The sequence below is a fragment of the Podarcis muralis genome, chromosome 14 (genome assembly GCF_964188315.1).
Source record: "Podarcis muralis chromosome 14, rPodMur119.hap1.1, whole genome shotgun sequence".
Lineage (NCBI taxonomy): Eukaryota > Metazoa > Chordata > Lepidosauria > Squamata > Lacertidae > Podarcis > Podarcis muralis.
The window spans coordinates 22,188,151-22,203,967 of NC_135668.1; the positions used below are offsets into that span (position 1 = coordinate 22,188,151).

At 48.7% G+C, this 15,817-nt stretch overlaps 1 protein-coding gene across 7 annotated transcripts in view; it reads right to left on the reverse strand.

Moving 5' to 3' along the window:
* Nucleotides 1-4,794: 4,794 nt before the first annotated feature.
* Nucleotides 4,795-15,817, reverse strand: part of AKAP13 (A-kinase anchoring protein 13) — a 245,561-nt gene continuing 234,538 nt past the window's right edge. For all 7 annotated transcript variants that reach the window (XM_077918966.1, XM_077918969.1, XM_077918967.1 and 4 more), the window contains 8 exons: nucleotides 14,823-15,002; nucleotides 13,238-13,399; nucleotides 11,708-11,778; nucleotides 9,758-9,802; nucleotides 9,124-9,174; nucleotides 7,792-8,241; nucleotides 6,629-6,929; nucleotides 4,795-5,528 (listed from right to left, as the gene is read on the reverse strand). In XM_077918966.1, coding sequence (XP_077775092.1) covers nucleotides 5,479-5,528; nucleotides 6,629-6,929; nucleotides 7,792-8,241; nucleotides 9,124-9,174; nucleotides 9,758-9,802; nucleotides 11,708-11,778; nucleotides 13,238-13,399; nucleotides 14,823-15,002 — 1,310 coding nt within the window. In that variant the 3' untranslated portion in view covers nucleotides 4,795-5,478. The remainder of the gene's footprint in view (nucleotides 5,529-6,628; nucleotides 6,930-7,791; nucleotides 8,242-9,123; nucleotides 9,175-9,757; nucleotides 9,803-11,707; nucleotides 11,779-13,237; nucleotides 13,400-14,822; nucleotides 15,003-15,817) is intronic.

Consider the following 15,817-nt stretch of genomic DNA (forward strand, 5'->3'; position numbering starts at 1 on the left):
AGTTTGAACTAATCCCATCTTCACGCTGCCAGCATTCTTCGTGTCCTCGGCTCTCCCAGGCAAAGGTAATGCGCTCCACCACTGGCTCCCTTCCATCGACAATAAGAGGCCTATAAAACCCAACTCAAGGGGTTAACCCAGGTTACACACACACACACACACACACACACACACACACACACACAGTACAAGGGAAAGGAGTGAAGCATTAGAGTGGAACTGAGCCAAGAGCTCAGCATAAAGAAAGCCCTGCTGGTTTAGACCAAAGGCCCAGCAGCCTATTCTCACAGCAGCCAACGTCTGGGAAACCCAACAAGAGGAGCAAAAACCCCACATTTGTGATCCCCAGAGACTGGTATTCAGACGCAGTCCAGAACCAGATGCACTGATGAACCTAAGGCAGTTTCCTATGGCCTAAAGCACTCTTCCAGTGGGGAGTTGCTGTGGTCCATAAGGACTTATGAAGAGCCCTACTACATCGCACCCAAGGCCCATCTCATCCAGCCTCCCGTTCCCACAGCAGCCAAGCAGAGGCCCATAGGCAATGCTTTTATTTTTGGTTGAAGAAATGAGGTGCCCGTACTCTTTGATAAAGGTGCTGTAGGTGCCAGCACAAAATGGCCGCCAATGACAGCCCGTCTGCCCTGGCCACGGTGAAGACAAGATTCTGGTCTAGATGGACATTTGGGCCTCATCCAGCAGACCTCTTGTTATGTTCTTTATTTCTTCCTTACCCAAAGCCTCATGAAGGCATCCCTACCACCCTCACTCTGGGCACTTACATTTTCCTTCCTCTCTTCCTTTGCTGCATGGGAAGAAAATGAAGTATCCAATCAAGGCGTTCAAAGGAAGGGCTTTGAAAATTTTCATTCAACGCAGTTTGATTTGACATGAACAAACAAACACGCAGGCAGGCAGAAATTCATCAGACTTAAAACCAAGATTTATTTAGAGGGGAGGGGGAAACGACTTTACAAGAAATTGCTCTCATTAATTAATAAGGAAGGCAGATAAATAAAAGCTATTACAAAAATCTGATTTTTTTCTTCTTTTTTTGCAAATTACAAGGGGGGGAGCTTTGTAAAATTTTACAATCAGTAACCTACTTTTTACATAATTACAAATTAACATATAGCAGTTTAGGTTGTTGGGGTTTTTTTTACCCTCTTCACTGTTGTATGTTTCTATTTTTAAAGTGTGTTTTTTAAACATTACTTTCAACCAGAAATATGAAACAGGTACCCTTATGGAAGCCTAGATAGTGGGGCGGGTGGGAGAGAGAGAGAGAGAGAAAGTCCAAATAAGTGGACAACATCATTATAATACATTTCTCTGGCAAGTATGCAAATATACTCGTTCACTGTCAGAAAGGAATTATCATACCTTTATTTTAACCATATATAATTCAGCTTTCCCTAACCTGGTGGCCTTGAGATGCTTTTGGGTCACAACATCTCCCACTGGAAGGAACCAGGTTGAGGAAAGCTGAACCAGAGAATAATTGAATAGAAGGAACCTTTGAACACCTACAGATTTTATTTAAATACACAAATGCATATCTCCTTTTTTTTTTTTTACATGTATGTAACACCGGACTCTCTGTGTGAAGAAAAAGAACAATGGCAGCAGACTTTTAGAAACTTTTCTTTCCTTTTTCTAAAATGTTACCACATGAAATGGCATTCCATTTTGCTCCCAGCCTCTGGTGCCTCTCGGCATCCATGCAACGACCCACGGACAATAATAATACTAGATTAAACCATTCGTCTTGAGCTTTAAAACTGAGCTGCACTGCTAAAGGGGAAACTATATAGACCCTGTGGATCGTGGTCCTTTGCATGGATGAAAACTGGATTGTAAAGCGCGGACGGGGAAGGGGATGGAGGGGAGAAGGCTGAGCAGCAACAGCTAGTCTGCTATAATTAAATAAAGTTGGAGACAATAGTTTTTGAGAGGAATGAAGGTGGTTCCGGGCAGGCTCTGCTTTCTGTGTCTTATTCATGCTCATTTTCTCTCACTGCCACCTCTGGACAAACAGCTTAAGGGGGGGAAAGTTACCCCAGCCTGCAAAAACTCATTGAGCAGCACCGAAAATGGGATGAGCATATCCAATGTGAGAAATGATCTGCCTTCAACCTGCCTTTAGATCTCTGAAAAGTGGCGAAGGGACACTGGGTTTTAGAGGTTGTTCCCTAGCAGTGGTCAATTGCATTCAATGCTCTACAGGTTATTTTTTTAATTTATTGGTGACTGAATTAATATTTACATAAGCAAAAAAACCCCACTTTGGGCTTGACAAGCCCAGCTTCAAAGCAAAAAACAGCTCAGTAAACGTTTCTCTCTTCTTCTTTTTAAATCCAGATCTCTTTCAAACAAACAGAAAGATTTATTTATTTTTATGGCAAGCCCAGCTTGCAGTCAAGAGAACAAGCAACAACAACAACAAAATAATTAAAGTAACAACAATAATAAAAAGTAGACCTCCACAGCTGCCTCCTGCTGCGCTTCTGGAGAGTGAATTGCTTAGAGAGCTTTCGGACTCAGCCAGGCTGAGGGAGGTTCTCCATTGCTGGCCAAGACAGACCCGACGTACCTGCCGCGGTCCCAGCACTGAAGGCTTGTTAAGGAGTTTTCTCTGTTTTTCCGCGCAAGATTCTTGCATGGAAAAAACAACAACAACACAAATCCTGAGACGCTCTAAAGGGAGAAGGCATCAGGACAATAGTGCAAACCTTTCGTTAAAAAATAAGTCTGAAAACGTGTTAGGAAAAGGAAGCTTTCAAAATGCTTCAGGGATTTGGCGGGGCAGAGGCAAGGCGAGAGAGGGCACTATTTGTGCCCTTTTCTCCAGTCTACAGGAGTAATCTCTGGGGAGTCTATATTATTAAAAAATATCATAACAGGGGACCTTTCATCTTCCCTTGGCATCACCACATAATGAACTACTTTGCCAGCTTGTTCCACAATTCTTTTTGCATTGGCACACGGTGCTAGGGAGAAAGTCCTTTCACACACCAACTCCAAATTTTTTTCCACTGGGGCTGCATCCCTCTCTGCCCTGCTGCCTTCTTGCTCCCAGTGCAATGAAGGATGCAGTTTAATCTCTTCGCCCACTCAGGGTCACCGCTTGCTTTGCAGAAGGAAAAACAGCTTTCTGAGATTCCATACAGAAAGCACCAATCTCACAGGATGCATTTCTGAACCTGATAAAGCATCACCTGTACAGGAATCAGCAGGTGCGCCCATTAAGTGTGACTGGTGGAGCAACGCCAAATAGTCAAGAAGTCACTGGATCTGGCCTGACTCGCTATGCTTGTATCCGCCAGAGTGAAGGACGCTCAGTCTGCGACTCAAACACTGGAGTGTGCATGGCCAGAAGAATTAACTGGAGTCCAAAAAGAAAAGAAGGAAGAACTATGCACCAAACCCTCCTAAAGGCTGAGCCACCCAATCATTTAAAAGCTGGGAAACTGGCCATGAATGAATTCCCCCAACCCCCGGGATTCAAGTTGCAAAGGGAATTGTCAAAGTTTTCCCCATATCACATGGTGCTAAGTCCGAGAAACAAATCCAAGTATTTTCATATGTTATAAGGAACCATTTTATCAGTTGGGAGGGGCATTATTTATCTCTTCCACCTCAAAATGATGGTCTGCACTGACACAACCTGTGATGCCAGATTTGGAACTTTGCAATTCTTAAAGGTGGCAAAACTGTGGCCCTCTAGCGGTTGTCTGACTACAACTCCCATCATCCCTGACCATTTGACTGTGCAGGCAGGGGGGCTGATGGGAGTTGGAGTCCTACTGCAATTGGAAGGCCACAGCGTTCGCTCACCCGCCAAGTTCCCCTTACCAGAAGCTACATGGAAATGAAAGGCCATTGCACTTCTGCTTATATGGCTCATTTCCCACCCAAGTTGCCATCAGTTGAACACCCTTCAAAATGGCTATCAAGGTAGCACTTCTAGCAAAGAGATGAACCAGCAAATTTGGAGAAAAGCAAAAAGCAGAAAGCCAAGGGAAGAGAAATAAGAATTTGGGCTGCTGTTGATTTTTGCCTCTAACCATCTCTTGGGCAAAAGCAGTCAGTGATATCTATGGTGAATTAGTGGCTTTCTAGTTGAAACTACTATTAATACTGAAGGCTGAGATGGGAGAGCTGGGAAAGGAGGTGTTCTTGGGCCAGGGAGTCAGGCCTTCCCTTGTGCTCATTTCAAAAGGGACTTGAGAGTAGTTGTGATTTAAACATTGGCCTGTTGCGGCTTTCCTGAAGTGGCTTCTGAAGAAGGGAAGGGGGTGCATGTAGCTCTTAAGAAGTTGTTGGACTACAGCTCCCATCAGCCTCAGCCAGCATGGCCAGCAGTCAGGGATGATGGGAACTGGAGTCTCAAGAGCCACAGATTCCCCTTCCCTGTCCCTAAAACATACACTCCATCTCTCTCAATTTTCAAAGATTGCCCGTTCATATTTCATTCCGACTTGGTAGCCTTAGCCAGCTCAAATCCATTCTTACACTTTTGCTTCTATCAAGCAGAAGATGCCCGATACTGTCCCTGGAACTGTGAACCAGCCAAGTGCCTCCAGTATTCCCACAATGCACCTGTGTGTGGATCCTGCGGCACAACTTACACTGTGTGCAAACAGGTCCTCAGAGCCTCTCTAATGGGAAACCACCTTCCTAACTGAGTTGGCCAATTTGCCGCTACGTGGCCTTGAGTCCATTCCCCAACACACAGATGGATATTTTGGGGGAGAAGGTGTTTTTGCCAGTGGAAGAAGCACTAGAACAGAGTGCCAACAAGTAAAGAGATATTTAATATCAACACAGTCCCTGAACAGTTTCAGCTAAACCTTTAGGGAAGAGCTAAGCTCAGCCAGCTTTTTTCTGTACAGAATTAAAGCATACCCCAACGGATATACAGCTACATTTTCTATATTTATATTTATATATAAGTATATATACAGTACTATCTATATATATGGCAATGTAGAAAACATTGCATTAAAGAGCCCCATGCTTTTGCTATAGAGGGCGATGGTTTTTGGTGGACTTCCCCAATAGAAGATCAGCCAAGCTGCCACCTGGGGTGCACTTTCCCCCCAATCTTTGGAGATGAAAACAGAAGCAGGGAGTGTCTGTCTTAACAGCCAGCATTGCACACAGAATGGATGCTTTTCTTTTCCTTTCAGAGAGACACGTGCAGCCAAAACCAAGCCCGCCCAGTCTGGCCACACCCAGAGTCTGAAGCTTTTGCCTCCCCTGCTGCCTTTTAAAAGGTCATGGATCCAGGACACGGGCAGAGCCAGCAGTCATGGAGCAGGCTGCAAATTGTAGGCACGCAGGTGGGTTTGCGCTGCAAGGACAATTCAGTTCAAGGCAGACAAGAGTCGCTGCTGCATCTGCCCTGTGCTGGGGAGCGCTCTGCAGGGCACAGCACGGGGCAGCCTCATCCTTGCAGGAGGTGGAACAGTGGGGTCAGCAGAAGATTTCCTCGCCCTCCGGTGCTGCTTCTGGCGACTGAGCCTCTGGACAAGGGAAGGAAATCACAAGCAAACGACATCAGGACCATGCAGAAGGGGCACGTATTTCCTGCTCTCCCTGCTCATAGCTGTGAAGACCTTAATGCCCAAATTAAATATTCCAAACGCAACCTTGAAGGTGCTCCTGACCTGCTTTCAACCCCACCACTGGGTATCACAACGAATCTTTCCTTGGGCAACAAACCTGTGCCTTCAAAGCAGGCAGTAGTGACAGACTGTTGTAGCGGCAGATTTCTGATTCCCTTTCCAAGGCACGTCAGGAGCTACAGAGGAACCAATTCTCTCCTGTCCGCACCAGAGGAAAGAACTGCAAGCAGTTCACATCAGGCATGGTGCACCCAAATCCTAGCCCTGAGAATCATATGACCCTGGCAGTGGCAGCGCTTCATGCTCCGGCACCGGGGGGCGGAGAGCAGGCGGGGGCGGTGTGCATCCTGGGGGCGGGGCACGCTGCCTGCTGGGGCAGGGCGCCCAGCACAGGGGGGGGGGGCAGCCACAATGGCACCCTGCTGGGATCGCTCTGCTGGGGGCGGTGCGCTCCCCCCGCACTCCTCTTCCTCCGCCAGTGGACCCTGGAGAAGATTGCCCACATCGTTTAAAAGGCACCTCTTCCCCTTCCCCACTTCTTATTTCTTCTAAGTGTCCAAACAGGGCTTGCCTGCTGCTGCCTCTTCCTTCCCTGCTCCAAATAGCTGCTTCCTTTCCAGGTGTGAGGGCTGGTCCATTATGGCAAATGGGGCACTGCCCCACTAACCTCAGTCTGCCCAGAGCCAGCGCCCCACTTGTCTGCCTTCTTACTTACAACCGGCTCAGGGGGTAACTATGGCTGTTTGCTTCCTCCTCCCCAAGTCTCAGTGTTGCCCTTGTACAACTTAGCAGGGACGAGGAAGATGGGGACAAAGCTATAATTAATTGGCTCTGGCACCACCTTCAGTTGAGCCTCCCAGCCTTCTGCCCTATCTGTCTCAATGGGCAGCAGCAACCACTGCAGGTAAGCTGGTGGAAGGAGGTCTCATGCGTCTTAACTCCCTTGGCTCCAAGAGACATGAAGACCTCTTAGCAGGTAGAAAGAGCCCTTTGCTTACCGGCTGGCTGAGAACGGTGCCCTTTGCCCTTCTTCTTCTTCTCCTTCTTCTCCTTTGGCTTGGCCAAGCCAAAGAGGCGGTTCTGCACCTGACCCTGTCCGTCAGCTGCCTTGTTGGCTTGGCTCGACGTCGTCGTGCCAAGCAGGTGGAAAGCGCCTTTCTCCTTGTGCGTCCTTGTGAGGCTGTTCCTTTTGGGCGACGCAGACAGTTCTTTCTCCAAATGGCCCTGTTGCCTGGAAGACGAGTCGTCGGGCACAGGAAGGGAAGGTGTCCTGGTCATCTTGCCGTGCTGGTTGGAAAGCTGCAAGGCAGGAGGCAAAACAAGTGGTAGAAGTGAAACAGGTGTGGTGGCGGCGGGACCAGCAGTCCAGGCGTCACATGGATAGGAGCAATCCCTCCCCGCCTTGAAAATAAAAGGCTGCCTACTGGATGGTTTAAGCCAGTGCGACACTGTTTTGCAATGAGCAGTCTGCAGGTGATTTGGCTGCGCAATCTGTTCCGCAACAATTTTCCGCTAGGAAGAGATCACAGGATGGCCTGTGGGAAACTAAGCAGGGCCCAAGCACAAGAACACCCTCCTCTCCTGCTGTTTCCAGCAATTGATATTCAGAGGCATGACTACCTCCAGCTGTGAAGGCACAGCACTGCCATCTCGTCTAGCGGCAACTGATAGCCCTTCTCCCCCATGAATTTGTCTAATTCTCTTTCCAAGTCATCCAACTCGGTGGCCATCACTGCCTTCAGTGGGAGTGAGCTTCACTGCTTAATATGCACGGTGCGAGGAGATGCTTTCTTTCATCTGTTCTGAAGCCTTCAATCAGCTTCCTTGGATGCCCCCAGGATCTACTGTTAAGTGAGAGGCAGAAAAGCTTTGCTTTCTCAAATAGGGCTACCCCGAAACCCTGGAGAGTTGCCCCACTGAGCTTCAACTGGTAAGTAAGGACCCAGCACTGGGTCTAAGATGGGTCACAGCTGCAGCACTACGGCCATGCAAATATGAAGTTTTACAAAAATAACCAAAACAGGTCTCCTGTTAGAAGGTGGGTCTGGTTTCTGAAAAGGCTCAAGTCTTCTCATGTGGGCCAGTGGGATCAGACTCAGTACAAGGTGGCTTCCTATACGCATCTGCCTTTGCCAAAAACTAGAGTGAGAAGGTGACTTACGGGACTGTGGTTGGGCTCTGCCCGCAGCTGGGAGATCTGCTCCATGTCCCTCTTGAGCTGCTCCTTCTCCTTCTCCAGCTGCTTCTGGGCTGCGCGGAGGTGCTCCAGATCAAGCTGGTAGGTGGCCTTCTTCTGCTGCAGCTCCTCCAGCTCCTTCTCCAGGCTGTGGTGCCCCTTCTGGAGCTGCTCCTCCCGCTGGGCCAGCCGGGCCTCCCGCTCCGCCACCTCCTTCTCGCGGGCCTCCCACTCCCGCTCCCTCTTCCGCTTCTCCTCCTGGTGCTGGGCCTGCTGCTTCTGCAGGTTGGCCAGCTCCTGCCGCTGCTTCTCCAGGCTGCGCTGCTTCTCCTGCTCAATCAGGGAGTTGGGGCGCAGGGAGCTGCGGGTCAGGGCCCTCTCCGTCAGGAGAAGCTTCTGGTCCTCAATGTAGGTGTCCTGCTGCACGACAACAGCCTGGGGAAGGGAGGGAAGGCTTAGGGAAGGCTGGAGCTCGGGGCTTTGCATGCAGGAGATGCCCTGCCCTCCAGTTCAACCCCTGCTCTCTCCAGGAAGGGCCCGGAGAGCCGCTTCTCTGAAAGGACAGGAAGAGACTCCTTTCCTTGGATTGCCACTACCAGGTGTTGTAGAGAAGAGATGGGGAACCTGAGCCCATATGTGGCTCTCTAGACTTCTATATCTGAACTTGGAGTTCTACTCAGGCCATGTCACTTCCCTATACCATGTTGTCCTCTGGTCCTGGCCCTGCACCCTCCTTTAGTGTTCTTGCCTGGCTGCAATGTGTCCTTGAACTGTGATAATACCTCTTATTTGCCTGGATGGAGACTAAGAGTGGTGTATTTCTGGCCATGCCCAGTTTGGCCCCATTATCACGTGGCTCCCAGAAGGCTGCCAGCGAGGGAAGGTGGCCCTCGGCTTGAAAAAGGTCTCCTACTTGTGGTGTAGACAAGACAGAACTAGTTGTGCCCATGGCCCAAGTTGGTATGAGGCAGCTCCCTCTGTGTCGGACCTCTCCACGCAACAGGGCTGGCATTGTACCCTGACAACACCAATGCCATGTTCTTCCCTTGCACATAATCATCTCTGCTTCTGGGAGAGACCCTTTAGTTCGCTGGACCCCTTGCTAGAACTGAGGGCTCCCCCAACATCCTGCCAGCAAGTACAGCAGCAGAGGGAAGCTTAGTTTAAGCCCAAGCACCCCAACCCTTCTGATATGGCTTGTGAAGACTCTAAGCCAATATTACATGGTGCATTGTGCAAGCAGAGAATCCACATGGCAAAGAGCCCTTGGCCAATGGCAGTATTCCTCCCCACCCCCTCGTCCTGGGACTTACTTACCTGCAACATGCCCAGCAAGCTGTGGAGGTGAGTGATGCTCTGGAGAACTTGCTGCAGGAGGGAAAAAAAAGAAAGAAACTGATGTCAGCTGCTGATTCAGTTACTGGCGACACTGATCTGCTGCAGTGTTTTAGCCCAAGAGGGGCAGAAGGGAGAGCACACTCTACTATTGATCAACCATTAGCCAACCTCAAGTGAGCCTCTGTAACACTGATCAAGCATCCGACACAACAGAGAGTGTTCTGGACTGGTGTTCATTGTGAGATGGGTGCTCCTCATGCATGCAAAATTGTTTTGAAGTCCACACAATGTGTTTGGCATCAAAATGCAAGCCCGTATCCTGCCCCTTCCACAAACTTAGCATGGATATCCTTTCCAGGGGAAATCTGCTATTTTTTATTTATTTTAAAGTCTTCTTGCAACAACCCATCTGCAGATTAGACCCTCGTCTGGAAGCACCCATATTCTTTGGATATCGAGTTTTTGTTCTATTTCCCTGCTGGTTTAAAACGTTTCGGTTGTTTTTAATTGTGTTGCATGCTGCTTTGGAAACCGTGATCCTGAAAAGCAGAGACCAGGTTCCTTTGGCTGTGTTCCTCAGCAAAGAAGGCGAAGTGAGAACAGGAATGTTTACCTCATTGTTCCTTTTCAGCACAAACATCAAGTTAGCTGTTCCTCCCTGGGAAGAGATCAGACAGTCTTAATGAGAACAAGGCAGAGGAAAGATAGCAAGGATCAAAGTCAGCCTCAGGCAGCAACACTGATCCCCAGGAGGAGACAACCTGTGACCCTCCACTTATGGATGGACTACAACTCCCATCATCCCTGACACATTGGCCACGGCGCCTGCAGCTGTGGGGAGATGGAATCCAACAAAATTTGGAGGCCCACAGGTTGCCTGCCCATGCCTCGCATCGGGTGTTTAGTCCATTTTGCCTCAAACTCTTTAGAAAGGGGAGACAAGGCTGCAGCTCAGAGGTAGAGCATTTGCCTTGCATGCAGAAGGTCCCACGCTCAACTTCCAGGCAGGGCTGGAAGGACCCTCTCTGCCAGTCAGTGTGAACAAAATAAAATAAAATAATTAAAAACAAGGCTTTATATGAAGGGGTTTTAATGTTCCAGAACGGTGATTATTTTTTATTTTGTTTGTTTAAATTGTTGTTGTTTAGTCGTTTAGTCGTGTCTGACTCTTCGTGACCCCATGGACCAGAGCACGCCAGGCACTCCTGTCTTCTTTCTTTAAATAAGGTAAAGGTAAAGGTACCCCTGCCCGTACGGGCCAGTCTTGACAGACTCTGGGGTTGTGCGCCCATCTGACTCAAGAGGCCGGGGGCCAGCGCTGTCCGGAGACACTTCCGGGTCACGTGGCCAGCGTGACAAGCTGCATCTGGCGAGCCAGCGCAACACACGGAACGTCCTTTACCTTCCCGCTAGTAAGCGGTCCCTATTTATCTACTTGCACCCAAGGGTGCTTTTGAACTGCTAGGTTGGCATGCGCTGGGACCAAGCAGCGGGAGCGCACCCCGCCGCGGGGATTCGAACCGCCGACCTTTTGATCGGCAAGCCCTAGGCGCTGAGGCTTTTACCCACAGCGCCACCCGCCTCAAAGTTCATGTTTTTCAGGAGGAAAAATAAGGCGCTGCTGAATGAGCCAGAATGAGCCCCAAGGAAATTGTCTGGGTGGGCACCCACATGGGAGACTGTGGCGTTTGCCTCCTAGTTTGGGTCAAGGAAAGGGTTAAAATGGGTGTGATGTGATTGGCCAGTGAGAATGCAAGAGGGAGTAAAAGATAGAGTGGGAGGTTTTGAAAGTCAGTTGAGGTTTGGGAGTTGGGAGTTGAGGCTTAGGTGTGGAAGAAGGAAGAGGGTGGAATAGGCAGTGGGTTGGTAGAGTTGTACTGTGAGAGAGTGAGAGGAATTGTTAGGTGGAGTCAGATAGATAGTTGGGAATAATTCAGTTTGGGGTTGTTAGGAACTAAGATTAGGAAACTGACAAGAGAAAAATAAACTGCAACCATACCCCTTTCCTGCATTTAAAAATAAACTTGATTATTTGTTTATGTTAACAACTGTCTGGACTCCGTGTGTCTCCGTGAGAAGCGGGGTGGTGGCACAGGGTCAATAGACTGTGAAACGTCCGGGGGCCCTGTGTGATCGCCACAGAGACCTTTTTTTAAAATGTGCCTTTTTAGTGAAGGCTTTTATCCCAGTCTGTATTTCTGTTCTAGACCTCTGGCACATTGGATACAACACTGTCTCTTCCAATTTGCACTCCAAGGTCTTAATAGCTGGAGATGCTAGGGAATGGACAGAAGAACATCCCAAGAAAAGGCCTGCTGGATCAGGCCAATGGTCCACCTACTCCAGCAGCCTGTTGTCACAGTGGCCAACTGGGTGCCTGTGGGAAACCTGCAAGCGCTAGAGGACTCCCTCACCCCACCCCCTGCTGTGGCTTCCAGCAACTGGTATTCAGAAGCTGCCTCTGACTTTGGTGGCAGAGCACTGTTGTCACGGTTAGTAGCCATTGACAGCCCTATAGGCAATGCATCTACTGCTAAGTGAAGGACCCTCCTCAGTTCCATACCTTCTTCAAAACACTGTCCGACTCTGTCCTCCGAAGATCCTGCACATCGTCTCCTTCAACCTTTTCCACCCCTGAAAAGTCAGATGTTAACGTGAGTTCCTTAGGCCCAGGAAAAAACATAGAATGATTGCAATATTCCAGCCATAGAGCTGAGGGCAGTCTAGAACCACCTCTCCACATCCTTGTTTGAAAGGAAGTCCTCCACTTCCTTTAAATTTGTAAAAATCATTTTTTAAAAAGTAGTTTACAGCAATCATACACACACAAATACACATCTAGAATTACAGGTCACTAACTATTTCAGAAAATAGTGGCAATATTCTGAGGCAATCTGCTAAGATGGAGCACAGAAAATACTTTAACTTGTACAATCAACTCTTAAGTATTATACAAACATACTTAATATTTGACTGTATAATTTACATTGCATATGCATGGAATATTCCAGGGGCAGGGGGTGACACCATACAGAGATTCTTTGTTCTGTGTACATTCAGAAACCAAAAAAGAAAGAAAAAAGTTTTCTATGTCCAGTTGAAAGGGCCTTGTCTGTAGCAGCTCCCTCATTATTGACTTTCAGGAGGAATTTAAAAATACTATCATCCATGAAAGAAATGGTCCCTGCCAACCCTGAAATCGCTGTTGGAAATATTTTGTGTGTGTGTGTGATTTTTATTGATAAGTTTCTCACCATAGACTCCTTCAGGAGGAAGAGTGGGAATGTAAATGGAATAAACAGATTTTAATAAAATGTTTAAATGGTCTGCATGAGAGTCACAGCGTAAGGAATTTTTCAGCAAACATTTCAAAACCAACACAAAAGATGCCTGCTGAATCTCCATGGGAAAAGCATCCCACAAGATTGGGCCAATGCCACTAAAGGCTCGGTTTCATGTTGATGTCAAATGAGCCTCACCACCTTGGGGGACAACCTGCAAAACTTCTACAGATGATCTCAGCAATCGAACTGAAGCAAAAGGGTTCAGGCAGTCCCTCAAGGTATCCCAGACCTAAGCTGTTCAGGAATTTGCAAATTAATACGAAGACCTTGGACGCAAGGGATGCGGATGGCCCTGTGGGTTAAACCACAGAGCCTAGTGCATGCTGATCAGGAGGTCAGCGGTTCGAATCCCCATGACGGGGTGAGCTCCCGTTGCTCGGTGCCTGCTCCTGCCAACCTAGCAGTTTGAAAGCACATCAAAGTGCAAGTAGATAAATAGGTCTGGCGGGAAGGTAAATGGCGTTTCCATGTGCTGTCATGTGCTGTTCTGGTTCACCAGAAGTGGCTTAGTCATGCTGGCCACATGACCTGGAAGCTGTGCGCCGGCTTCCTCAGCCAATAAAGCGAGATGAGCGCCGCAACCCCAGAGTCGGCCATGACTGTACCTAATGGTCAAGGGTCCCTTTACCTTTTATTTTACCTTGGACGCAAGCTCAGGAGGGGATGGGCATGCAAAGATCAACACAAAAGCAGTGTGAAGTTCTAGGGAACACCATGGTGCCTGGGGAAGAGGTGAAAAGGATACTCACCCTTGCAGACATTCATTTGGTGACTGTCAAATCCTCCAAATGTCTCTGCCCTCCTGGGGAGGGAGACGGGTCCCACGCCCTCTTGCTCCAAGGTGAGGCTGCTCATCTGTTGCCCAAGGGCACTTCCGAGGCTCCTGCTCACCAACCCTTGCAACAGCTCAACTGAAAGGAGAAGAAGCAAGCAACCAGAAAAAGTTGATTATATGACCAAACTACATTCATGCTAACCTGCTAAGGCAGATCTGAATGTTAGGAAGAAACTAAGTTGTGAAGGCAGTGGTGGGTGGCTTATGGGAGTCTGCAAAGTCACCTGCGTTCAAGCTAGACATCATGAGGATTCATCCAATGCTTGCAAAGCACACAGGGCCTTACAGAGAGAGTAACATTAAGATGAAAAGTCCCTGAACCCAGAAAAAACTCCCAATCTGCACTGAGACAAAGAGGAAGGGCGACTGAGGCAAGAGAAACAGGGCAAGAAGACGTGCAAATGAAATTATAAATGCTTATGCTAGACTTTGGCAACCTGGTGCCCTACAGAAGTGTTAAGACTACAATTCCCATCAGCCTTAGCCAAAATAAATGTGCTTATGTATTGGGACCTTTCGGCAATCAGTCTTTAGGTAAAGGGACCCCTGACCATTAGGTCCAGTCGCGGACGATTCTGGGGTTGCGGCGCTCATCTTGCTTTATTGGCCAAGGGAGCCGGCGTACAGCTTCCGGGTCATGTGGCCAGCATGACTAAGCCACTTCTGGCGAACCCGAGCAGCGCACGGAAACGACGTTTACCTTCCCGCCAGAGCGGTACCTATTTATCTACTTGCACTTTGATGTGCTTTCGAACTGCTAGGTTGGCAGGAGCAGGGACCAAGCAACGGGAGCTCACCCCGTCACAGGGATTCGAACCACCGACCTTCTGATCGGCAAGTCCTAGGCTCTGTGGTTTAACCCACAGCGCCACCCGTGTCCCCAATCAGTCTTTACTTTCCCTATAAACAAAACTCCCCAAGAGCAGCAACATCTAATAACTGCAACAGTCAACAGGCTAGGTAGGGCTGATGGGAGTTGGGAGTCCAAAACGTCTGAGGAACACCGGGTTGGCAAAAGCTGGCTTAGGCTTAAGTTTCAGAAAAGGATGAAGTTTAAGAGATTAAGAATTGGGTTGTGGGTTCAGGAGAGATTTGAAATGATGGTGTGTGGGTGCGCATGCCACCAAGCGCAGGTGTCCTGGCTGGGAGACTATGCCCCCTGACTTGGGGCAAAGTGGTGGACAAAACAGGGGACCAATTCCAACTTCATCTCCTGAATTAAATCTGTGTAGCCACATTAGATCTGTCTCACCTTTGCTGCAGTTTAGATCCCTGCATCCTAGCTCAGGATTGTCTACACTGACTGGCAGCAGCTCCCAGGCCTCCAGACAGGAGATGATGCTCCCTGCCCTCACCTGAAGATGCCAGGAATTGAACCTGGAACCTTCTGCATGCGAAGCAGACACTGCCGCCCCTGAGCTACTGTGCATTTGCTAAGGCTGAATATACAGGTGAATATACATTTCCTTCTGGGGAGACGGCAGTGAATGGAAGCTTACCTTCATTTATCACGCTCTTCATCACACTTTCCCCCTTGGGTGCCTCTTCTGTGTTTGCCCGGAACAAGGTCCTAGCCCCTGAGCTGTCCTCATGCCCACTGCAGTCTGTCATGTCCCGAAAGATCTTCTCCTTCTCCTCCAACAGTGTGATAATCTGCTGGTCTTTTTGATGGAGCTGTTCTGTGGGGTAGAAGGGGAAGGTCAGTCGAAGAATTGCTGCAGAACACAGAATGTGCCTCGGCAACTCGGTGGGACTCACAATCACTGAGACCCAGGCCCCACCTTCTGGCGAGTCAGGGAATCACAGGAATCGAGAGAAACTCTGGTCACAGAGAGTTATTATCATGGGGAAAGGATGCTTTGCAAAATGAGGGGACAGGGCAAGGCAAACTGATGCAAAGCAAACCAACACTGTACCTAGTCAGACCATTATTCCTTCCGGCTAAGAATGTGTAGACAGTGTGGAGCCCTCCAGATGTTCAACTGAGATTCCCACCCATCCTAGCCAGCTTGGCTAACAAATGGGGCTGATGGGAGTTGTAGTCATGTAACATCCGGAGACCCCCAGGTTTGCAAAAGCTGGCTTAGGTTTAGCTTCCGAAAGTTTATCTCGAGCGAGACAAAGCATGGGTTTGAATGACAAGTTAAAACAAAACTGTGGTTCAGCTCACAGCAGCAGCAAGACTAGAGGAGGAACGAAGTGGCCACAATGAGCTACCTCTGGGAGCCCGGCACATTCACACTAAACCATGGTTTGGCTCAGTGTTACATATGAATTGAGCCAATATATATAGAGTAAGTGAGGGGAGGTTTAAGAGCCAGTGCAGTGCTATAATTAGCGAGTTAGGTCTCAGTACAAGGCATTTGGAATCAAAACACCGAAATTTACTGGGTAGCTTCTAAAAGGCCTGTGGCCCTCCAGTTAGTGCCATCATCACTGACCACAGTGGTTGGGGCTGCTGGGCTTAGGACTCTCATATTTGGATGGGCATTGG